General features: G+C 55.3%; 1 protein-coding gene across 1 annotated transcript; it reads left to right on the top strand.

The window, feature by feature from the left end:
• The first annotated feature begins 4,194 nt into the window (after positions 1-4,194).
• ST14 (ST14 transmembrane serine protease matriptase) lies at positions 4,195-23,331 on the top strand. The gene is made up of 19 exons (XM_082330769.1): positions 4,195-4,331; positions 12,868-13,027; positions 13,268-13,395; positions 13,974-14,044; positions 14,517-14,677; positions 15,140-15,175; positions 15,572-15,809; positions 15,970-16,109; positions 16,553-16,650; positions 17,222-17,331; positions 18,263-18,393; positions 18,690-18,794; positions 19,772-19,879; positions 20,291-20,404; positions 20,577-20,705; positions 21,093-21,279; positions 21,465-21,739; positions 22,036-22,172; positions 22,873-23,331. The coding sequence occupies exons 1-19, from the start codon at positions 4,275-4,277 to the stop codon at positions 23,032-23,034; spliced, it is 2,547 nt and encodes an 848-aa protein (XP_082186895.1). The 5' UTR covers positions 4,195-4,274; the 3' UTR covers positions 23,035-23,331.
• The last annotated feature ends 995 nt before the right edge of the window (positions 23,332-24,326 follow it).

Below are 24,326 nucleotides of genomic sequence, written 5' to 3' on the forward strand. Positions count from 1 at the left end.
TTTTTTTGTGGAAAATGAGGCGGCAAGGCAGGTGAGCATGGGGCAGCTCTACTTGTTTGTAATAAACCAAAGAGAAAGGGGTAATTCCAACGCATTGTCTGCATCTCTCTCCCCAGCTAGGTCGTGGCCTCAGCTTACGCATTTGCAGCTCGTTAGGCAGGCGGGACCTTAACTGACTTTGAATCTTGGGCGTGACTGAGCGTGAAGCCAGGTTTCAAAATACGCAGTGCCAGAAACCAGGCAATCAAGCCTGTCCACTCTGTTGCACTTACAGTTTGGCTGGCAAACACTGCTGATTCAGAGCTCACAAAAAAGAGGCTGGCTGCTTTCACGAGCCACGGAAGAGCTCAAGAAAGAGACCCGGCTAGTAGTATAGTCCTGGGAGCAAGCTCACATCCCGTGGTGTGCTTCCTAGGGCTTCGGATTCCCTTTGGAGCCCCACAGCCGTCAGGTGGCTGGCACCACAAGCAACGGAGGCACAAGAAACGATCCGCCTTAATTTTGAAAGCGTGTCTCAGCTGTCTGGGAAGCGTTGGGAGGGCTGAGGGCAGACTGCCTCGTCGCAAGCGTGTTGTACGCTGTCACGTCCTTTGCTCGCTGCTCGTGCCCGTACCTTCCACAGGATGGAGCTGGTCGCTGGTGTCCTCTGTTCTGGCCAGCTTTCATCATCTCGGAAGGGCAAAGCTACTTGTGATCCCTGCCAAAGTCATGTTTTGGAAGCGGGGCTCTCACTCCAGAGCTCTTGAGAGAAGCATTGGAGATCAAAGGATAAGTTCCCATCCAAATTACAGAGTAATCCTTGAACAGCTTTCTGAAAAGTAGCACCGCCGCTCGGCTCTGCCTCAAAGCAGCATGTGGCCAATTGAGGGCAACTCATTGCACTTTTACAGGTCCCATTCTCCAAAGTCAGTAATTACTCTCCTTGCATTACAGATGGAGAGCCTGAATCATACCAAGACAACTTGCCTCAGGCCAGAAAGGAGGAAGAGCTGTCCCTGTGCAGGTCCAGTCGAGCGGTACCCAGTGTTCACCTTTGCTCTCGGGGGCTGCCGGTTCAGCTGGAAACCACAGGGCTTCTGGATGACGTTTTCCTCTCCTCCCACTGAATCAGCCTTGTATTTACGCTTTGGAATGCAAAGTAACAGGACACCCTGTGAGTTTTATCTCTCTCCCAATCTTTTGTATCGCTGTGGAAGTTGCCAGACCGGATTGAACGTTTTAGCTGCAGACAGAGATGGGGTGGTTTCGGGGTTGTCTGGCAGGAATCTGGGTGGGAGGGCACTGCTGGTGAAATTTGAATTTAGGAGTCACACTGTGAACAGACTCCTTGGGACACACTGCGGGGAGGAAAACCCTTTGTCACTGGGTGAATCCGGCCCTTCACTGGTGTGGCGGTGTGGATGGATGGTGCTCCTTTACAGAGGTAGAATTACTGGGAACTGCCTCCACCAGAAGACTTTTTCCCTGCAGGCAGCCTGCCTTCATTCCTAATGTAAGCAGCTACGTTTTCCCTTCTTTCACGTGGATGGCATTCCCAGGGCTGGGAGCTGATGCGGAAGCATCCTGCCTGTTGAGACAGCGTTTGCTGCTCCTGCAGCTAATCCCTGTCTCCTCTGGGACTTTCCTGGGGGTCGAGCTCACGGAGGTCTAGCTCTTGCGACTTGCGTACAGTTCTGGCAAAGACGGACTTGGTTTTCAGATTTCAGCGGTGCCTAAAGCAAGTGCTCTCCTTCCTCCTAAAGGCGTGTTAAACCTCGACTTGCTGCCCTCGTCATGCTGCTGTGGCCACACTGATACGAAGCGGCAACGTGAGGAGGAGAAGGTGACAGCTTTTATTGAAGAAACTGATTTCGGCGGGGAAGAAACAGAGGTTTTGTTTGTTGCTGACTGCTGCCATTGCACGTGGGTAAGTGGCTCGATCGTTCTGCTTCAGTTACATCTTTCTTCATGGTGACTTGGCTGGGCTCAGCATCCTTCAGTCAGACTAGAGAGACACATGGAAGCGTCTTGCCGCAAAAGCACGTGGCAGACTGCTTACTGGGAATTGCTGCTTTGATGTTTTGGGACCGTACGGTGCGCGGAAAGAGGGGGCCCTCACCTACCGTGGTGACTTAGCAACACAGCCACAAAATAAGTCACTGCTTCAGCAGCAAAGAAACGGGAATCCTATCATTTAGGGCTCTAAACCAGCTGCCTCCCAGCTGTATAATATTTTATATGTAGCATGCGTATTGCTTTCTTTTTTTCCCCCATGGTGATTGCATCCCCTTGTTCAAAGAGCCGGATGGGCTAATGAATTAGTTCGTAAAATGTCAGTGGCTTGAACGACAGGAAACACTGGGCGTTCGCAGCTCTGTGTGAAGCCGAGAGTTGTGGATCTTTGCGTGAGACACCATAGGCCTCAAAGAGTGGGTCTGCATCTTGCCCTCATTAGCCACATCCCAGAGCACTGGTGTTTGCCTGGCACCTGCCTGGAGGAGATGAGTTGATCTGCTGAAGAGGAGAAATTTGCAGAAATAAAGAGCAGCGGTTCAGCTCGGACTTAGCTGCTTTATACCTAAAATATGCTGTTTCATGGGGGTATTAAGTCAGGCTGGAGCACTGCAGTCAGCCAGGTAGGGAGTGGCTGCAAAACTAGAGCGCTGGGCAGGGTTGGGCATCAGCGGGAGGGCTGAGAGCAGCTCCTGACATCAGCCAGCCGGGTAGTTTCAGCAGGTTGACTAACAAAAAGCCAGCTTTTCAAGGGGAATACCTTAAATCCGGAGATGCTTCCTGCTGTGCGGTGCTCGGGGAGCGATTGGGATTCTGGTAGCTGAAGGAGCAGGGAAGGCGGTGGCACAAGTATTTCTGTACGAGCACAGGAGTTGTGTTGTGTTTTTCACCTAAAGAGAAAACAGCAGGATCAGAGACCTGACACCGTCTCTTTTTTCCCCAGAGAAACACCTGCAAAAGGGACGCAAATCTTGCGCTCTGCGGGAGACGTTTTAGAGCAAGGGGAAACAAAAGTAAGCCGGCAAGCATCTCCCTGCGGCGTGTGAATTAGCGGGCAACTCCTGTTGCGCCAAAACCAGCTTTCTGGGAAATTTACGTGTTCAGATGTGGAAAAAATCAGTTTTGGGGCTGGATGCAGCTGGTGTAGACGGGTTCAGATCAGCAGTGGGATGGCCGGTTCAGCCTTCAGATAGATTGTCGGGCGTATCACATGTTGGTATAGACTTATCACACGTAAGACAGAGAAGGGAAGGTCCTTTCCAAGAAGGATGATGTTGGTCCAGCTATCTTTAATCTTGACTTACTCTTGAATGTGAGAAATGTAAATACTGGCGGGGGGGGAGGAGTCATCTTTCCAAGAAGGGGAAAATGATGGAGTAAGGCTGTGACAGGAATGCAGGTTTCAGTGTTAAAAGCCCTCTTCCAAATCTGCCTTAGAGCATTCTCAAAACCCAGGGCTTTGCCACTGGTCCCTCCTTTTCTTCTCTGGGGGTACTGTTTAATATTAGACCATAGGGTCCCCAGGGGCTGTTGCTGGTACGTGAGCAACACTCCGAGTCCCAGGTTTGGACACACATGCAGTTTCTGCTGGAGCGCTGCGTTGCTCGTCATTTTGCATCTGGTCTCCTGTGTTTGGTAAGAGCTGGCTCGTTCCTGAAGTGCTGTAGCCTAGCTGAGAGCAGGTTTCAGGCTGGGATAAAGGGAATATTTTGCTTTGGCAGCCCCTGAGTGCACCAAATGTTTTTGGGAACAGCGGGCTTGTCCCTGGGGTAAAAGTACCCGTGCGTGCTGGACTGTGCCCTCTTTGCAGCACGGTTTCATAGCCTGCTAGTCGTTGTCAGCCGAGAGGGGATAAGACCTTGGGTCCATAAAGCTTTGCCCTACAAGCTGTTGTTTACATGAGTGCTAGCAAGCCCTCCTGCTGGCTGCGGGGCAGCTTGCGTTGGTAAAAGACAGATTTTTCTGGTTTCATTTACTAAAGTAAAGCACACGGCAAAACGGGCTTTTTGGATGATGCAGAGCCTGCGCGGGGCTTTTGGGCATGGCTTTTCGGGCATGACGTTTTCCTTAATTTCCCTGCGTCCGCCCGCGAAGAGGGAGAGGCGGGAGCCGCGGCTGGACACGGGAGCGTCGGGGGACCCGCGGGGTGTTTCCTGCTTCCCGCACCTGCCAGGAGCACCGAGAGGAGGGGCTGGGCACCGTGCCGAGCCGTGCCGAGCCGTGCCGAGGCGAGAAGCAACCACGCCATGGCGGCCTGAGCCGGCGCGGCAGCCGCTCTCGCCATGTCGCAGGACCCCACGGCCGCCGGTGCCGGCATGAGGTACAGCGCCCCACCGCAGGTGAGAGCGGCACCCGGAGCCGGGGGGGGCGGTGGGGCTCTCCCAAAAGCGGTCAGCCTTTCGCCGAGCTGCCTCGTCCTCCGCTCGCTCCGGTTTCTTTGAGCCTCACGGGTCAGGACTGACCAGGGCGGCTCTGGATCCCTCGGGAAGCGGGGGAGCTCCCACTCCCCCTCCGCCGTCGGGTGAGGTCAGGGGAACCTGTCTGGGGGACGCTGCCAAGCCCAGCGCAGCAGAGAAAGGAAAAACAGCTTTGGGAAAGTGGAAATCCCCACCCGTCGCGATGCAGCGACCTGCGCCGGTGTTGGACCGCCTCGATGTCAGCGCTAACATTGCTCTGATGGTTTTGATTTCGGCTTAAGCTAGGCGCTGGGGATGTGAGTAAAGATAAACTACGTGGAGGTGAATCGTTTGCAGCGCGTGGGTCCGAGTTGTTTAGCAACAGATCTAACTAAACCTGTTCAAGCCGTCAGAAGGTCTGACTTTAACTGAGGGCTTTGGGGCTTCGTTAATTAACCGATGCATTATCAGTGTGCTTTGAAACTTGAGCGAGCTTAAGCTGCAGTCTTGGCTTTTCGTGTAGGTCTTCCTGGCTGAGGGTCAGGCAGGGACTGGTGTTTTTGGGTTGCACCTCCAGAGCCTGTTCTGTGCCGCAGAGCTGTTTCAAAACCGGGCACGACAGTTTATAGCGTGACAGCAGCGCTTTTCAGCTCACCTGCAGGCTGTCTGGTGTCGGTCTCTGAGGCCTGGCTTTAGCGGTTGTTATCTGGCAGCGGCAAAGGAGCTGGCAGTTTTAGCACCGATCAGAAAGCTGGCCTACAGCAAAAAAGAGTTTCCCTTGCCTCCAGCCCCGCTGTCCTGCCTGTGTCAGGGCTGCGGTGACTGCCAGGAGCGGGAAGGAGATGCTCTCGCTGATGCTGTTCGGCTTGAGCTCCTTGTTCCCGGGCCGGGTCGGGGTGACACTGTTGTGTGCAGCGCGATCTTCCCGGCCCGGCTTGTTCTCTTGCCAGAAGGTAGGTTTGCACGCTGCAGTGTCTTTATGGCAGTGCTGAGCGCTCAAGCAAGTCCCTTCATGCTGGGGCAGCGGCGTGCCAGGTTCTCTCCCCTGGTTCTGGATCAGTTCTCCCCCTCCATCAGTTCAAGAGGAGCTGATCTGGTCCAGGAGGACTTCCCCGATGACGGTACCTGCCTTCCTGGCAGTAAACAGCCCGGGGAGTTTGTCCTTCGTGGACCGACTGTCGTTGGACTTGGCTCCCTATAAACACGACGGCAGAGCAAATGTGAGTTGTTTTGCAATGACTGCGTCTCCTCCCGCAGCGGAGAGGAGCTGTGACAGTTCTTGGGAACAGCGAGGAGAAGCTACTCCTTTTCCTTGGAAAGGCGTAGAGCTTTTCTCTCGGGTAGCGGCTGGTGGGTGAGCTGCTGCTCAGGCCAGTTTTGCCGCTGTTGGTGCCAAAGGCAAACAGGGAAAGGAAGGCACGATGAGAAAAAAGCTGAGGCCGAGGGAGAGCGCGCCAGACCTTTGCTCAGCAAACAAAAGATCACTTTGTAAAACCATTGAGGGAGCAGCAAGAGCATTCTTGAGGGCCTGGCTGTGGGGAAGGTACCAGACCAAAGGTTCTCGCCTTGCCCAGGGTAGAATAAGCCGTTTCCACCCAAAGGCCGCCGGGGCTAGCCTTGCAAATAACGCACTGCGATACCCGGGCGATAGGCTGGGGCGGAGGAGGGAGCAGCTAATAGGGATGGGTTTGCCAGACAGAGGCTTTGCCCGGTCGGCGATGCTGGTGTTTCCCCTGCCGTTGGCTCCAAACATTCAAATGTCGTGGGCCAGATCCACCTCAAAGCTATATAAGACTCGGTCAAGAGCGTGGGCGAAACGTGATGATGAGCGGGGAGGGTTTCGTCGAGGTCTGGAGCGCAGCTGTTTTTGGTAGGCTGCCGGAGGGCGTTTTTGTTGCTCAGACAGTACTTTCCGTACCCGGAAAGATGCAAGAGTGTTTTAAATAAGCTGTTTGCGTCCGTGGCGTGTTTCTTTTCTGGTCTTGGGACATAAGCGTGTTGTAGGGAGGAATTTCGTGGCTCACAGCTACACGTACCGGGCCTGTAAGGTAGCTTTATTTCCCACTTCTCCCCAAGAATTGCTGTCTTGCATGTAAAAGTCTCTGCTACAACAGAAACACAATTAGAAGCGCGGTCGCTTTTTTTGAGCTGCTGTGTTGCATGAGACAGCTGCGCTGATAAGCCTGTTGCGGGGCAGCAAGCCAAGCCTGTGCTGTCCTGTGCAAACATTAACTTTAGTTTCTTCTGTAATAAACCTAAAGGAATTTGGTTTCTCGTATGACTCAGGACGGTCACAAGACGATTGAATACTGTAGAGGACTGAGCTCGAAATTGGTGTGTGAAATAGGTGTGTGTGACTTGTATCTCTCACTCTCGCGCTCGCCCTCTGTGCCTGGAAGGCAGACAGTCTGGAGGACTCTGTGTCCTCTGTTTCCTGCTCCATATTCCCTCGTTAGTTCTGATGTCGTCATTTTATAGTGTCATTGCCCTTAATAAGGAACTGAAGATGAAAAATAATACGCTGGCAAGGTTTCTTCCGTGATTTACTGCCCATGTTGGGGCAGCACAGCATGAATGTGCCTTACGGAAACTAGGCTCTTATGCGTGCTGTTTCCATGTATTTCTTATCAAGAATAAGAGGAGAACTGAGAAGATTATTCTTATCAGATCTCTTCCTGGACGAGTATCAGGGTTTGCAGCAAGAGCCAGTGCAGGAGTTGATCTCAAGAGTTGCGTAGCTGTACTCGAGCTACTTGGGTGAAGCGAGTTGCACGCTGCGCACACCATGGGTGCTTCTAGATCTTTTTCTTTTTTTTTTAATATGGTAAACAGGCTGTTTCCCCTTATGCCAGCACCACAAAGCTGGTGTTAGCTTTCAGTATGGTCTGGGAAACCTCAGGTTTTGAAAATATAACTTTCTTGGCTCTTTATGCACCGCACGAGCCCACCCCATTGATCTCAAAGGCCGGGGTGTCCCAAGCTCCGAGCCCGGCTTGCTGGCCGTGTCCTGAGCTGGTTGATGAGTCGATGGATTTCATTCTTCTCATTTCTCGTGTGATATTTGATTTAGTTTTTATTGAACATCACCTGAGGCAGGTGTGGCTGGAAAAGGGGAGGTAGGAATTGCCTCTTGGATACACAGGCTGGGATCTGCAGGGTGCAATTACCCGGCCGGAGTCTAACCGCGCAGTCCGGTGACTCTGCTTCATCTGAGACCTCCCCAGGCCACCCCAAAGCCTGTGTTTCATGGGTTCCTTTTCTTGGCTTCGTACATTAGTGCCAGACAGCGGGTCTTCTGCAGCGAGGCTGCCTTGGCTGCACATCTCTCTTACCTTGTGTGATCTGTACAGCTTTGGCCCCGAGCAGTCCTGTGGCAGACCAGCTGAGGCTGGAGTGTGATGAAGTTCAAGGGAAGCAGCTGGATCTCGTAGCTGCCTTGTGCTGGACAAACGAACGAACCAGAGGTGAGAAGGGACAGGTGAAACTCATGGCCAGGAGCCCAGGCTTTCTGTGGGTCAGGGTCCAGCGAAGCAGACGCGGACACTGAGTGAGAGATGGAGCCCCCATTTTGGAGGAGAGGGGCGCAGTGAGGGCCCTTGGTGCCCGGGACACACCACGCTGTCTTACTGGAACCACCAAAGAAGCCAGAAATCAGCCTCGGCGGGAGATGCTGATCCTAGATGGACTCCCGCTTTGTATGCATGCCAGAAACCTTCTTGCTGGAGAGCTGTACTCTGTGGCACGTCCTAGCCTTTCTGGCATCCCGCTTTGCAGGAGGATAGCTCTGCTTTCCGGTACGTATCTCCAGTCCAGCGTCGACTGCGGCAGTTCCCACCATCCCCGTGTGCCTGCTGACTTTCCTGCTGACAGAATTAGTCACTTCTGCATCTGGTTTGTCCAGTCTGGCAGAGTGCGGTTGCTGTCTAAAAATATATCGTGCGGCTAGCTTACGGAGGTGGAGTGGGAAGGTTTGCTTGCGCACGGGACTTCTCTCTGAGCTCTCTGCACGGAGGAGTTCCATGCAGGAGACCTCCAAGCGCTGTGTAAATCTATTTGTGCGCGCTCCTTTTCCCGGTTTCCCCACGGAGTCTGTGCTCCTGGGGAAACTGAGGCGTGGAAGAAATGGGGCGACGTCTTTCAGACCCTTTCACTTGATTGGCATGTGGCTTTTCCGCCAGGGCACCGCGTGGCTGCGGCAGCCACGCCAGCCGGGCTGACGCCGTGACCAGAAACCTCCCATCCCGCCGCGGGGAGCCCCGCGGTGACGGCGAGGGCTGAGCGAGGAGGAGCACGAGGAAGTAACTGAACCTGTGACTAAGGCGGAGAGAATATCAAGGAGGGTTTTCTGTTAATAATGTTTATTGGAGTAATTTCCTCGAGAAGGGCGAGAGAGTCAGACCTTGAGTCACATTGTGCTAGAGACTGTTTCTCGGAGAATCATGGACAAGGTGAGAGCAGGACGAGCTTTCCGATCCTCTCTGGTTTACGTCTGCTGTTGCGATGGACGGTTCAGTACGCGCGAGGGAAATGTGCAGCAGCCGTTAGCTAGAGGAGATTAAAACCGTAGTTGTCTTTTGCCTGATTTAACTATGATCTTTGGAGCCTCTCTTGCTTTTGATTCCATCTGGTTTCTGCCGAGCTTAGAGGATGGTGACCAGCACCGCGGAGGAGGTATTTTTCCCCGCCGGGCAGGCGTGGCAGCAGCGAAGGGGATGTGCATGAGCGGAGCGGGGGCTGAGCCACGCAGTTTGGGCACAGAAAGTCGGGTGCTAAGGTCAAATGGGTGCTTTTCGTGCTGAGCGTGGGCAAGGAAGATTCAGCCTCTTACTCAGAGGTCGGGACACGGGGCCTCGTCTAAAACCTTTCCGGCACGGCCTGATTCAGCATTCCTGTAGTGCTTGGGGGATGCTTCAGATCCTTTGCCTTCTGTTGAGAAGAGAGTTTGCAGGAATCACTGTTGCTTACCCGGGCTGCCACATGCGACAGCTCTTCAAAGCAGCTTCGCACAAGCGTCGGAGTTGGCTGGGGAATATAATGGTGCTCATAAGGTATGAGGATGGGAGAGGGTGAGATCTGGAATACGAAACAGAGGGCAGGGAGGGAAACCTCTTTGCATCCAGTCTCATATCTGCCCCTAATCACTGGGTAACTTCTGGCAAGTAAGAGTGTCAGTGGCTGCTTATGCACCTCGTACAGGAGTAAGAACAAAAATAACCTCCCTAGGAGTCTCCCCACTCCTTTATTTTCCCTTGGTGCTGTGGGTATCGCTGCCGTCTCAACTTTGGAGCAAGAACAAACTGACAAAAAGGCATGCTGTAAGCTCTCGCAGGTTTAAGATCTTTCATCCTTGTTTTTCCAAGAAGAGCAGAGAAATTGTCTAAAGAAAGATCAGATGGTGAGTTTTCTTGCCTGACTTCCTTTGGTCACGCTGCAGCCGCAGGAGCGGTGCGTGCGTTTGTACGGGTTGGAGGCGGAGGGGAGCTGTGTTTTCCTTCTGATTTAATCACAGTGATTAGTTGCTCCCATCTGAGAGTTTTCTCTCTGCAAAGACACAACCTTTAGCTCAAAGAGGATGTTAAATGCATCGGCCACGGTGTTGTGCAGCCTGGCCTCGTACAGCACTATCTCCTGCTTGCAGCTGAGCCCGTTTTTTCCCTGGCAGTTTGGTGAAACTGAATCTTGGGAATTTTGCAGAGGGCTGAAGGTACCCTCAGCCGAAGGGTGCGCTATTTGAAAACAGGGTTTTCTTTGCTCTCCCGGTAGCCAGCGGAGACCCTATTTCGTTTCGCTGCTGCTACCCCCCTGTAACGTTACGCCTCTCGTGCAAGAAGTGCGCGATCCCTCTTTCCGGGAAGAAATGCCATCTAGTTGAATTCAGCCTGCCAGGGGAGAGCGTTGTTAAGGCCAAGACTGAACAGCTCGTGCCCAAAAATTGTTACTCGGAGCACACAGAGACTCTGTCTTTCCCCCGCGAGCTGGGGGCAGATGGTTCTTCCTCGCTGACCCCAGGGAGTCTGGGAAGGCTGCTGCTGTGTGAACAGATATATCATTTAAGCCCCTCAGGTTGTTTTCTTGCCACAGGCTCCTGCAGATGCTAGGAGATAATTAAATACTTTTCTTTCTGCCAACAGCAGCAATGTATTGGAAGTCCTGGGAAGACTTGGCGTTGCAAGCGGCCCCACGGTGGGAGAGGGGAGATGGTTGCGAGATTTGTGACCGATTTCCTCTCTTTACCTGGTTTGGGGGGGGGATTTCTTGCATGATTTGGAAACCGATGGGAGCCAGATGGCTGTTTCGAAGATGGTGCGTCAGACTCCAGGCAATCTTGACTTTGATTGAAGAGTTTCTTGATTTAGGATGTCTGTATGTATTTAGGCTTTATTTTGTGTGTCTTCTGTTTTGAAGTTACCTTGGGTTATGTTTTCAAGTTTTTCCTATCCGTTCACGGAAGCCAAACAGGAATCAGAGCATCCCCCGTGGGATTGTCCTCTGTGGCCCCGCTAGGTCTTTTATTTCTCCTGGCAGCGGCTGGATGTTGGTGATAGAAGCAGCCTGGCACCTCAGAGATGGTGTGCTTCACCTTGCTTTCTTCTTGCCCAGCCTTAGGCAGTATATCTCACAAATGAACGAAGGCTGCCTTCCCCATGCTGTCATGGAGAGCTGTACAAATGATAAACTCGGATTATTCTGAGAGCAGACGTTGCGAAAACTCGTGGGTTGCTCTGGTCTTGGTGGCCTTCTGGTAAGTGTTTGCAGAGGATTCAACCTAGAGTCCTCCACAAAAATGTAGGGTAAGGTGCCTGCCACTGTCCCTTTCTTTTGTAAAGGGCCTCAGGCGAATACCGGAGGGAGGAGAGGCTGTGGTGAGGTGTGGAGGGTGGGAGGAGAGAGACCGGGTGAAGAAAAGGGCAAAAGGAGTGGGGGAATGATCCGGGTGGGAGCTGGGCTCCCCCGCAAAGTGAGGCTTGGGAAAGATAAGGGGGTACAGCCATTGCATCTAAGGGGAGCGCAGCGAGGATGGCTCATCGCCTGGGTCTGCAGGAGAGCGCAGGGGGCTCGGAGGTCCCTCTGTCGACAGGATGCCCTTTGCTGGTTGCTTTTCCTGGCTTTTAGGGGCTTGTGACATTTGCATCAAATTAGCCTGAGCCGTTAGTGTATGTTCGTGTCAGCCCTGGGCTGAGAGAGGACAGGCAGCATCTGACCCGGCATCATGTTTGCGGAGCGCAGGAACGCATTTGAATGCAGCGAATTTGTGCTAGTCGGCACTTTGCGTTGCGGCATCCTTGCTGTCGTCCGGAGCCCCGTGCCTCTGCCCAGGAAGCCGCCGGATGCCCGGTAAGGCTCGGGAGAGGGGAAAACGGGAAGGCGGTGACTGGAAAGGTGAGGCATCCTCATGGCTTGGGCAGTTTGCAGCACCAGAGAGCCCTTCCTACCTGAGGGAGGCACAAGAAGAAAGCAGAAGCTGTGGTCTGCTCTCCCAGCGCGGGTTAGCCGGCTCTGGGAGGAGAGGAGGCGCTAGGGCATCGGGTGCAGGTCCCCGACGTCTGCTGTACCGAGGATGCTCTGGGCTGTGTGGCATCCTCTGAAAACATCTGGGTCTGCAGCCGTTCTGATTTCCCCCCAGGCTGGAGGTGCAGGTCCGCGAGCAGGGCGAGGATGGAGGGCAGGTAAGCCAAAGGTGCGAGAGAGTGAAACCGTGGGGCACCGAGGGTTTTGCGCTGCGACAGAGACCTTCCTCTTCGTCACCCGGCCCAGCGTGGGCGGTGATGACAGCGAGAGCTGTGCGCAACGGGTGTCATTCCTCGTTCCTGGGCGGCTGCCATTAGGACCTGCTCTTCACTACCCAGCACATCTTGTCCTGAGAGTCCGGCTGGTCGTGGGCTGCGGGGATGTCTTGTGCGTTCATTTTTGGTTTATTTCTTTTAACGGGTATTTGCGCTGAATGGGAAATCTCGAGCAGAAATACAGGAGTGCTGTGTTGGCCCAGGAGACGTACAGAGAGTTGTGCAAATGTAAAGGGAGGAAGTAGCTCGGTTTCTTCTTTTACAGGAATGCTATTTATAGCGTGCTGTGCCCCACGAGCCACGGGTGACACACCTGCCTCATAGCGAGCGCTTCGCAGGGGTGAATTTTTGTCTGCCGTTTCATCTGCCAGCAGGCAGAGATCTTGCAGGTTGTGGGCTTGTGACGGTCACGGGGCGGGGTGCGGACTCGCCCCTGAGCGTACTTGAGCTGATGACCTTGTATTAGGCCCAAAAACGAACCGGGTGCGTGTGGAAAAGCAAAGCAAAAGCCTTCAGGGTTTGCCCTGCTGTGGGGTGGCTGCGGAGCCGCGGGCGCCGTGGCATGCCTTGTGCTCTCGGTGGTGGGGAGCTGCCGCGGACAGGTAGCTCTGCTCTAGACTGCTTTGTGGTTGGACCTCTCCAAACCAGGCTTTGGGAACGGCCTTTCCACCGTCCTGCCCTCTCTCCTCTCCTAGGACATGAACCACCTGGACGAAGGGGTGGAGTTCCTCCCTGCCATGAACTCCAAGAAGATGGAGAAGCGCGGTCCGAAGCGGCGGGTGGTCGTCACCGTCGCGATCGTTGTTTTCCTGCTCATCTCCCTCGTTACCGGCCTCCTGTTTTGGCACTTCAAATGTGAGTACGTCGTCTGGTGGGTGGTGGCGTGTAGGGTGATACCCTGGGAGCATATCCACACGGGAAAGCTTTGTTATCCGGTGCTGCTCACGTGTGCCGTCTCCAGCTCTGGGAAGGCTCCGGGAAGTGGGGGGGGGACACCATTTCCACCCCCCTGCCCCAATTGCTGTCACTGGGGACCTGCTGTGCCGTGCTCCCAGCCCTGACTGCCCTTCTTGCCTCTGATCCGTTGCCTTCCAGACAGGAACGCGGCCGTCCGGAAGGTTTTCAATGGCCACTTACGGGTTCTGAACTGGGACTTCCTTGACGCTTATGAGAACTCCAGCTCGCCAGATTTCATCATGCTGGCCAAGAAGGTGAAGAACACGGTAAGAGATTTCTTGCATCCCTCCTCCTGCGCGCAGGACTTTTTCCTCTTGCCCCGTGGCCACGGGGATCCTGCATGTAAGACTGCTTGGAGCTTTCTCGCTCCTCTCAGCTCTCCCCGTTGGCCGTGACGCACTGGGCTGGGCGCAAGGAGCCTGCCTTTAAGCTGGGTCTTGGCATCACGGCTCCAGCCCAGGGCCTCCCTGCCCGTGCCGCCCAGCGTGCGCTGTGGGAGGCTGCCTGGGCAAACCCCAGGGTCAGTGGATGAGTCAGGAGCATGTCTGCCCTTCGTGCTGAAGCCGTGGCTGGTGTTGCCTTTCCCCTCAGCCTGGGGCATTTGCTGGGCTTCCCCTGGGGAAGAGCGGGGGTGAGTCAGAGCAGGCTGTGGTGGGCAGGTCTGGGCACCTCTGGGACTCTCAGCTCTCCCTCTTCTTCTCTTTGGCCCCTGCAGATTCCTGCTGCCAGGGATGCTGGGTACGTGCTCTGATTTTCCACAGCAGACTTGAAGCTCTGTCTGTCTTTAGCCTTTCCCCCCTCCTCACTTACAGACGTGCTGAACACTCTTCTTTAAACCTTTCAGGTAGAGGAGATCTACAGGAATCAGGCAGATATCGGCCCTTACCACAAAGAGACGGTGATAACCGCGTTCAGGTGAGTGTTAGGTGCTGTCTGAGCCCTGTCTGGGAGTGGCGGAGGGCGGTGCTGGGGTGTCACGCAGCCGTGTACCCTCGTTCCCAGGCTGCTGGGGATGGAGGCACCTCAGTAGCCACCCTGAGTGACACAGTAAAGGGCGGGAAGTGAAAAGTGCCCTGAAAATGCGTATTGTTTTCTGCCAGTCCTCATCACTGTGTGCTGAGGGAGGTGTCTCGGGAAAATTAAGGTATGGTGCAGTAGAGCCCTGTGAACCGCAGCGGATGGTGCCTGGCAGCTTTGAAAGGGACTCCCTGGGCTGGCAGGGGACTTTGTTGGGCGCAGTTTGCTTAACTGGTCATTGAGACTCTCCCTTTCCCATGGTTATCCTCCAAAAATGGCTCGTCAAGTAGCCTGGACCCTTTCTCTACCGATACTTGAGCCTTCCTGCGTCTGTCCTTGCTCTCACCCCATAATCGCCCTTCCCCTGCAGCGAAGGCAGTGTCATTGCCTACTACTGGTCAGAGTTCCTCGTCCCCAAGTACCGGGAGAAGAGTCTGGACAGGGCGATGGCGGACAAGCAGAGCCTGGTCCAGAGGTGGAACCCCCGCCTGCGAAACCCCATGCTGAAGGTGGAGTCGGTCGTCGCTTTCCGTGAGTGCTGGCTCTGCCGTCCCTGGGCCTCTGTGTGGGACTGGGGGGGGGGACATTTCGCTGGAGGGGTAAGCTGCCGGTCACAGCCCTCCCTTGGGGGCTTTCGGCAGCGGGGACGGCTCCAAGGGTGAGTGTAAGGACCCGGCTTTCACAGCACTGCTTTGATGGGCCATGCGGGCTGGGGGAGGCTGCGCGGACCCGCTCCCCTTCGCTCGAACACTCTGTGTTCTCCTCTGAGCCCACCTGGAGAGGGACAGGGATGCATCCTCCCTCCTGCAGAGGACAAGCTCGATCACTCGGCTCCCCGGAGCCCAGGCAGGAGCAGCCTCCCGCTGGCCAGCTTACAGGGAGAGACCCCACAGGCAGGGCCAAATCAATGTGGGTCCCAGGGACAGCTTCAGCTTTGCGCCCAGGGACTTCCCACAGCCCAAAGGGTGACACCACCTCTGTTTTCTCCTGCAGCTGTCGACCCCAGCATAGCTGACTCCGCTCGGGACAGTAAGTACAGTTCTTCAGCCTCATAACAGCCTCTGTGCGTCCCTAGACCTCCTCGGGGTGGCGATTTCCCTTGCAGGGTGGGGAAGGGCCTGAAGAGAGGTGCTCTGAGTGCAAGGCAAGCCTCCACGTGCTGCTTGGAGCTGGTTTGGGGTCGGCCAGACTGCGGCACAGGCCTTGCTGTTATCTAGCAGTAGCGCGTGGCCCTGGCTGCCCTTCCCCGGTGCCTCGCTTTGTAGGTGGAGGTTGTGAGCAAGGGTGCTCCCTGCAAGAGGCATCTGCCCAGGGACAGCCTGCGGGGAGATGAGGAATTACAAGTGCTGCACTCTGCATCTCAGGGAAAGACAGGGCAGAACCTCCTCGTTTGCCTTGTTGACTCTTCCCTGCTCTCCTGGGCAGATAGCTGCATGTTTGCCCTGCACGCCAAGGAGGGGGAGATCACCAGTTTCACCACGCCGGGCTTCCCCAACAGCCCGTACCCCAACAACGCGCTCTGCTACTGGACGCTGAGGGCGGACGCCAACTCCATCATCAGCCTGACCTTCAAGACGCTGGAGCTGGAGCAGTGCAGAGATGACAGTGACTACGTCAAGGTGTACAACTCTCTGAGCCCCGTGGAGCCCCACGCGTTGGTCAGGTGAGCGTCCCCGTTAGGTTCCTGTACGGCACCGAGTCCTGGCGTCAAGTGACGGGCTGATACTGAGAAGCCCTGCTGGTAACTGAGCTCGGAGGTGATCCGTGCTGCTTGAGGCTCTCTATGCAGCTGTGTCTAACGGATTTTGTCCTTGACTTCCTAGGCTCTGTGGGAATTACGCCCCTTCCTACAACCTGACCTTCCTGTCCTCCCAGAACGTCATGCTCGTCGCGTTGGTTACCAACAAGGAGGGGAGATTCCCCGGCTTTAAGGCTGAGTTCTTCCAGCTCCCGAAGATGAAAGGTGAGCAGAGGCCTTGGCCCAGTTCCCCCCCTGCCTCTCCCTGCCGCGGGCACCTGCAGAGGGAGGCGCAGCTGTGGCCGCGGTCAGTTTGCCAGGGATGTTTCCAGGGCCGGGAGACCTGGAAGCAGGTCACATCTTGGCTCTTGGAGCTTGCCTTGCCCACGGTGCTCTTGGCTGCTGTAATGACATCCCCCGAGGAGGGCAAAATAAGAATTATGTTGGATTAGACGTGCAGATTGATGTATGCAGGAAGCACCTAATTGATCTCCTGGGTTGTCTCCAAGCCTTGGAGCAGAGCTGCCCTCTCCAGAGATCGACTTAACCTTGTTAGAGACTGTTGCATCTGCCTCCCTTCCTGCCTCGGGTGATGGCCAGCTAAGGCTTGGGAAAACCACGTCTCTTTACATCTCTAACCTGTTTTCATCTTGGCGCTTATCTTCTAGCCTGCAGTGGGACTCTGAAAGGAGAGAGCGGCACCTTCACAACCCCCTATTACCCAGCACACTACCCCCCAGCCATGGACTGTGTCTGGAACATAGAGGTAAGACGAGGCCCTCTCTTTGCCTTAATTAGTCTGTCAAATGAGCTCGGTTATGCAGGACGCCCCGCAAGCGAGCTCGCAGCAGATGCTGCCTGGAGACTTGGAGTCTGACGTGACTGGAGGGAGGCTTTAGGAGCTGGTGCCAAAGGCAGAAGAGGCTGCGAGAGGCCTGAACCCTGCGTGACGCTTAGCGTAGCCCCCAATAGCTGTAGCTTCGCACAAAAAATGCTGGAGCGCATGGGCTTTGGGACAGGCCGGTCACTTGCTGGCGAAACTGGTGGGGGGGGAACCTTCTGCCCTGGGAGAACAGGCGCTGTGGACAGAGGTCTGGTTTCAACGCCGCCTCTGTGTGCTTGTTTGATCTGGGATTCTGGGGTCAGCGAGCCAAGCAACTGTCTAAATGACAGTGTGAGCCACAGTGGCTTTTCAGGAAGGTGTTTCTTTTCCTGCTGGACTTCTTTCCTTTTTCAGTTACCGTCTGTCCTCCCCCCAGACCCTTTTCCCACGAAACTTATTCCCATTTTCTGTGCTCCAGAAAACAAGGTGCCACTGACTCTGCTTCCTTTTGCAGGTTCCCTCTAAAAGGAACGTGAAGGTGCGTTTCAACATGTTCTTCGTGCTGGAGCCCGGGATCCCAGTCAGCTCCTGCACCAAGGACTACGTGCAGATCAACAACACGAGGTGGGTGTCAGGCGCTGTCTGACCCGCGGCTTCGGTCCTTCGAGTGGAGGGGCTGTGTTCGGCCATATGGCACCTTGTGCTTTCCTTAAACTTGCTGCGGGAGCAAGCGTGCTGGTGCTTTTTGGGGTATGATGAGGCAGGAGGGTGCTTGGGTCTGACCTGCTCTCGTAGCTCGATGCCCCGTGGTGAGGGGGGGAGCACGCTCGGTCCTGGGGATCAGACCCTGGGTTCGTTGCGTGCTGCAGCTGAGTCCCCCCAGATGCTGCGGGACATCACATCACATGCCTCACGTGCAGAAAGGCAGAAACATCTGGCGTGGCTTTGCTTGAATAAGCAAATCTCCATTGTTAGGGTAATTGCGTTGTGTTCTGTGATGCATTTACTGTTACATTTACTGTTTGCTGTTACACAAGCAAGCTGGGCCAAAAAGACAACTTGGTACTGCGCAGGGGAAGTGAGCAATGGTGTTTCACAACTTTTTGGGCCAGGGAGCTGACTCTTTCTGGGAGAGAGAGGGTTTCAAAGTCAGCACCTGCATCTGTGGCCCCGGCTCGTTCCTGCAGCGGTGGCTGTGGAAGCGATTCCCACCACCCTGTGGTGGGATGGGATCCTGCGGGACAAATCCAGAGACACGGTGGATCTGAGATCAGAGACATCGCCGTGTCAGGCAGGGGTTTGGACGAACTCGCTCCCAATCATTTCCAAAGTCACGGCTTGGTGGTGTTTGCGCCTGGCCCGAACCTTCTGCCAACGGCAGCAAAATTCAGCTCCTGTGCGCAGACCTTGGGGTCCAGCGGCTCGTGCTGGAATCAGACCTGCAGCCCTTAGCTGTCCGGGTGCGCGAAGGGACCCGTTGTGCTGACGGCGAGTTCAGGGATGGAAGAAGGGCTGCCCAGCGCGCGCCGTTCATCTTTGCTCTCTCTCCCTGCAGGTACTGTGGGGAGCGTTCCCGGTTTGTGGTGGTCAGCACTACCAACAAAATCGAGGTCCGGTTCCACTCAGACCAGTCCTACACGGACACTGGCTTCTCTGCCGAGTACCTGTCCTACGACTCCAGCGATCGTGAGTTGAAATCCTGAGGCTGTGGGGGGAACTGATCTGCCTGAGGTCCGGAGGCTGTCCCTCCTCTGCGTTTACGCTGCCCTGTAAATCAGGCAGGGTGCTTTCCCGGGCGACGGGAGCATGTCTTTTATTTCCTGCAAACCTCCTTGTATTCCCGGTCTGTTCTGAGGAAAAGGTGTTTTTGATGCTGGGTGCTGGAAGCAGGCACAGGGGACGTTGTGTGCTTTGGGGAAGGGACACAGAGGGGATGGCTGGAAGGCTCGTGTGTCATTTTATCCCTTTTTCCCCCCCCTCAGCCTGCCCTGGCCAGTTTACCTGCAACACTGGCCGCTGCATTGACAGAAGCATGCGCTGCGACGGGTGGCTGGACTGCGTAGACGGCAGCGACGAGAGATCCTGCAGTAAGTCTGTCCTTTGTTGCTTTTTGCCTTGTTACGGGAAGGGTATTTGCTCTGGGCTCGTTCTGGGGAAGTAAGCCTTAGCGCTGAGGCTTTGCAGATCAGCGGCCGGTCTCCCTGCTCGCCTCGCTCGCTAGCGCCGGCGCTGCCTCCGTCCTCCAGGCTGGAGCGAGAGGATCAATTTGGGATCCTTTCCCAGCTTAGGAGCTGTGGGTTCCTGCTGATCTAGCCCTCTCCCAGTGGGATCTCCCTCCCTTTCCCGCCCCTCCCAGCTGGGAACGTGTTTTTCTATTTAATCCTCAAGGCTGTTGTGGGTTTGGCTGAGCTGCGCGGTACGAAGGGATGTGTTTTGTTACCGAACCGGGCAGGTATTGCAGAGCGCATCTGGAAAACCTGTGGGATACATGGGAGTTGTTTCTTTGTGCAGCAAGTTTTCCTCTTGGATTAGCAGAGCTATCATCTCGTGCATATTGTTAGTTATTGTCCGGGGTCTGAAATTCGTTAGAGAGGACGGGATCCCCTGGTTTGGGATCTCATTTGCAGGTAAGGGGCCGTACGAGGAAGAGCGTGCTGCCGGCCTGGCTGCCAGCACCGTGGTCCGGGTGTCTCAGGTGTTTTCCCGCTGCTTGTAGCCAACACGTTGCTCGAGTTGTTGCCTCTGGCCGTCCTGCTGCTGTTAGGCCGGCGTAGCGCGAGTGCAGCCTGAACCGCCTAAGCCATTACAGCACCCCAAACGGTTTTGTTCTCCAGAGCGGCGGAAATGCCGTGCTATAGCCTAAGTGCGTTATGTGTTTACGTACGCGTGCCTGGCCCCAAGCTGTCGTGCTGTTTGCTGGTGCGCTTAGTTGCCGTGGGCTTGCTGGGAGAGCTGCCCAGGTTTTCCCGTGATGCTGCGGCAGAGGCGGTGGCGGAGGGGTCGCCGGCGACCCCACAGGCGCCTTTGCAGGTCTCTCCCCTGATTTCTCCCTCTCCCTTTTCAGCCTGCACCGACCAGCAGTTCAGGTGCCAGAACGGCTGGTGCAAGCCCAAGTTCTGGGTCTGCGACAACGTGAACGACTGCGGCGACAACAGCGACGAGCTGCAGTGCAGTGAGTAACTCGCCCCGCGGGCAGAAAGGGCTGGGGGCTTGAGCAAGGCGCAGGGGGCGATGGAGGAAGGCGAGAGCCGTGCTGGAAAAGGAGCAGGCGAGAAACCCAAAAGGCCGGCCTGCCGCCGCGTCCTCGAGCCCGCGCCGGAGCCCCGAGTGAGAGCTCGGAGGAGAGAAACGAGGATGAGCAGGGGTGTAGGAAACGCAGGCTTTTGGGAAAGAAAGGGCTGCGTAAACCAGCGTTGGTGTGCGGTTTAGAGAAGAAAAGACTGGGCACGCAGGAGAGAGGCGTTTGTCTGTTGTGGCTGCAGCGGCTTTACTGGTCTGGAGGGGAAGGGAGATGGACACAGCCGCGTGCTGGAGGTGCTGTGGGATTTGTGCCCTGCCGTCTCTCATCGCCGCTCCTCCCCAGGCTGCGCGGCCGACAGCTTCAAGTGCACCAACGGGAAGTGCGTCCCCAACGCCCAGAAGTGCGACGGCAGGGACGACTGCGGGGACGGGAGCGACGAGGGCAGCTGCAGCAGCGGTGAGGGCGGGCTGCGGAGGGGACCTCCCCTCAAATGCAGCCCCTTACGGATTTCCTCGTGGCCGGGCGTGCAGTTTTTTCACGGGGTGGCCATGTCCTGGGGATGGGCAGAAGAGGTAAAGGCCTCCTGAAAGAACTGGGGCTGACCCTTCTCCCTTCGTCCTGCCTGCAGCGGTCCACGCAACAGTCCCCTGCAAGGAATACACCTACAAATGCCGCAGCGGGCACTGCATCAGCAAGCAGAACCCGGAGTGCGACGGGAAGCAGGACTGCGAAGACAATTCTGACGAGGACAACTGCAGTGAGCACCCTGGGGAAGGGGGGATGCGGGTTTCTGGGCCGGGCTCCTTAGAGAAACACTGAAGCGTGGCGAAGAGAGCCCCTGGGTTTTTCTGTGTGATAGCCTGATCTGAAAATAGCCAAGCTGTGTTCTTTAGCAGCGCGCAGAGCGTCTGTGGTGTTCAAGATGGTTAGAGAGGGCTTGCAGAGCTAATCCTGGGGTTTGTCTGCACATTTACTGACGGGGCCAGTGAATGTTTTAGCAAATTTAGTGTTTGTGCTCCCGTGCTGATGGCATCCGCCGTCCCTGACCTGGGTAACGGGGCACTTGTGCTGTGGGAGATATCCCAAGGGAAGGAGCTGAACGGGAACAGGAGTAACCGAGCGGCCCTTCTCCTTCCCCACCCAGACTGCGGGATCCGCTCCTTCGCGAGGAAGTCGCGGATCGTCGGCGGGCAGAACTCGGACGTGGGAGAATGGCCGTGGCAGGTCAGCCTCCACGTCAAGGGCCAGGGCCACATCTGCGGGGCCTCGCTGGTCTCGGAGAGCTGGCTGGTGTCGGCGGCGCATTGCTTCCTGCAGCTGCAGGGCATCAGGTAGGTGGGAGCCCAGTCGGGGACCGCGGGCAGGACGCCGTGATGCTTGCGCTTCCATTTTCAGGCATTTGCCTGAATAGGAGAAAAGAGTTTTTACAGGCATTTCTAGGAAACCGTTTAAGATAGCGAGCTAGGACGTCTGTGAGACGCGGCTCACCCTGCCCTGCGTTTTGGGACTCGTGCAGGTACTCGGACGCCAGCCTGTGGACAGCCTACCTGGGCCTGACCAACCAAGGCAACCTCCAGGGCGCCGACGTGCAAACGCGGAAAATCAAGCGCATCATCTCCCACCCCTTCTTCAACGACTACACCTACGACTACGACATTGCCGTGATGGAGCTGCAGAGCCCCGTCACCTTCTCCTCCGTCGTCCAGCCCATCTGCCTGCCCGATGCCACCCACATCTTCCCCGTGGGCAAGGACCTGTGGGTGACCGGATGGGGAGCGACCGTGGAAGGAGGTGAGCGCTGGCGTCGCCTTGTTTTTGCACGCGGTTTTAGGGAAAAGGGGGGGCTGGCCGGACACAATTTAAACAAACTAGCTCGCCTCAAGATTGGAATCAAGTGAGGTTCCCTTAGGAGCGCGCAGATTTAACGTGCTGCAGGAAAAACGATGTTAGGAAAAAGCAGATTGTTGCAGCAGGGATTTACCTGACAATTAGCGGGTCGTTCAGAGCCCGAACACAGGGCACGGGGAGGGAAATGCTGCTTAAAAATGCTGCGTGCTTTTACTTACGCTGCCCCTCCCTCCTCGCAGGCAGCGGAGCCTCCGTTTTGCAGAAAGCAGAAATCCGGATCATCAACCAGACGGTGTGCAACAAGCTGCTGACGGACCAGCTGACGTCGCGCATGATGTGCGTGGGGATCCTGACGGGCGGCGTGGACGCCTGCCAGGTAGGCCAGCGCTCGGGTTTATTAGTTAGGATAGTAGTTAGGGAGACAGGCCGTTGGCTCAGCCCTTTCACTCGTATCCCCACACTTCATACGCAAGAAATCTATGCGGATCCTCCTGGATTTGGACAACGGACGAATTGGAAGGGGCGCGAGCAGCAAATCGTGTCGACGCAGGACTTAGTCTCAAAAACTGCACGGCACCAACGCGTGACTTAGGTTCCAAACCGTCTCGGAGGACAGTGGGACCACGCTCCAGTTTGTTACCGAGCGCCTTATTTAGCTAGACAGGCCACTTGACAACAAATCGTGTCGACGCAGGACTTTTAGTCTCAAAAACTGCACGGCCCCAGCGCATGACTTAGGTTCCAAATCGTCTCACCAGGTAGGAGAACAGTGTGATCACACTCCAGTTTGTTACCGAGAGCCTTATTTAGCTAGACAGGCCATGGGTTAGCTCTTTCTTCTGGTGCTGTGACTCTTAATACCATACTTGATTATTTGTTTTTAGATAGCTGTGCAATTTTTTTCTTGATTCGGGGAATGGGCAGGAAATTGTACAGACAGCTGACTTAGTTTTGAGGCTATTTGGCCTTTGACTGGAGTTAGGGATTACAGAGTTGTTGTGATTTACTCTGTTTATCGCTCTGCATTAGGAAAATGTACCGGGTTGGTGCTTATGCGACTGTTTGTGTCTGCGCAGGGAGACTCCGGAGGGCCCCTGGTCAGCGTGGAGCCCAGCAATCGGATGTTCCTGGCCGGCGTAGTGAGCTGGGGCGACGGCTGCGCCCAGAGAAACAAGCCTGGAGTCTACAGCCGGGTCACCAGCCTGCGAGACTGGATCAAAGAGCAGACAGGCCTTTAGGGACACGCTCATCCCTGCGTGGACTTGCACACCGCTGTCCGAGGACACTGGTACTGTCATTTCCTCCCGGCCGTGCACAGCCTCTACTGTGAACTTCAACCCTCCCTCTACCTCGCCGCAAGCGCCTGGGACTCTGTACCAAAGAGCAGGTTTAGCCCTTAGCGTTGCCCTGTCTCAACTGAGCAATCAAGGTTGGGAGTATAAGGAACTTCCCACTGTGGGTAAGCTTGAATGAGCAGTCATTCAAGATACACAGAAAAGTTAAACTTGGTAAATAAATAAAAAAAAAAAAATTAATTAAAAAAAAAAAAAGAAAAAAAAAGACAAACACTTTGTGTTTAGAGGCAAACTTTATTGGGACAGGTTCAAAAACAAGCTTTCCGAATATAGACTATCTCCTTCGTTTGTTTTCAAACTGCCGTCCGCACCCCTTTTTCTGGTCTTCAGTCATGGGGGGGGGGGGGGAATGAAGTTCTTACCATGGTTTTGGGGGGTCCTGTTCAGGATCCCTCCCGTGGTGGTGTCCCACACCGTCGTCTCCCCTGTCTGACATCGCGCCAAGTCCGGGCTGGGGGGCTGAAAGAGAGAAGTTCGGCTGAAACAAGCGGTCACTTACCCTGAGGGAAACAGGTCTGCGTGCGCAGACAGACCGACAGACAGACAGTCGTCTACCTTAGAGAGGCTGTGCCTTAACACTAGGCTGTGGTTCTGCTGACACATCTTCTGCTGAGCTCCAGCAGCAGGGAGCCGGGCTGCACTCGGCAGCTTCCCCTTCCTCGCTGCGACGAGCAGAAGGGCTGCGCTGAACACGTTCCTGGAGCTCGCCCCCTGCAACGACAACGGGGGGAGCTGTGCCTGACGCCCAGCCGAGACCCTTCTTTCTTTTGTAAAGAAAAATGCCAAAGTAACTTGTGAATGTGCTGATTTGATTGCTTTTTTTCTATGCATCCTGTTCCTTGCCCTGAGAAGAGCATGCTCCCGTTGACTTCTGACAGCCCTCTCCTTGCCTGTAAATACATTGTTTTGTAAAACTCCATATGAAGTGGAGATGCTCTAATAAACTGGGATATTTTCTAATACGATGGCTGCATGGTTCTTCTTGAGCTTCTGCGCAAGCGTTCCTGACCCAGGAAAGCTGCAGCACTGATGCTAAATGGGGAGCTGAGCCCCTCCAAGTCAAACGCTTCAATCCTGTATCGCTCCCACGCACAGCAGCTCCCCTGTACTGTTTTGGGCACCCTTAAAAAAAAAAAAAAACCCCCAACAAAACACAAACAAGCCAGCATGCAAAC

Source organism: Platalea leucorodia (genome assembly GCF_965183815.1).
Source record: "Platalea leucorodia genome assembly, chromosome: 20".
NCBI lineage: Eukaryota > Metazoa > Chordata > Aves > Pelecaniformes > Threskiornithidae > Platalea > Platalea leucorodia.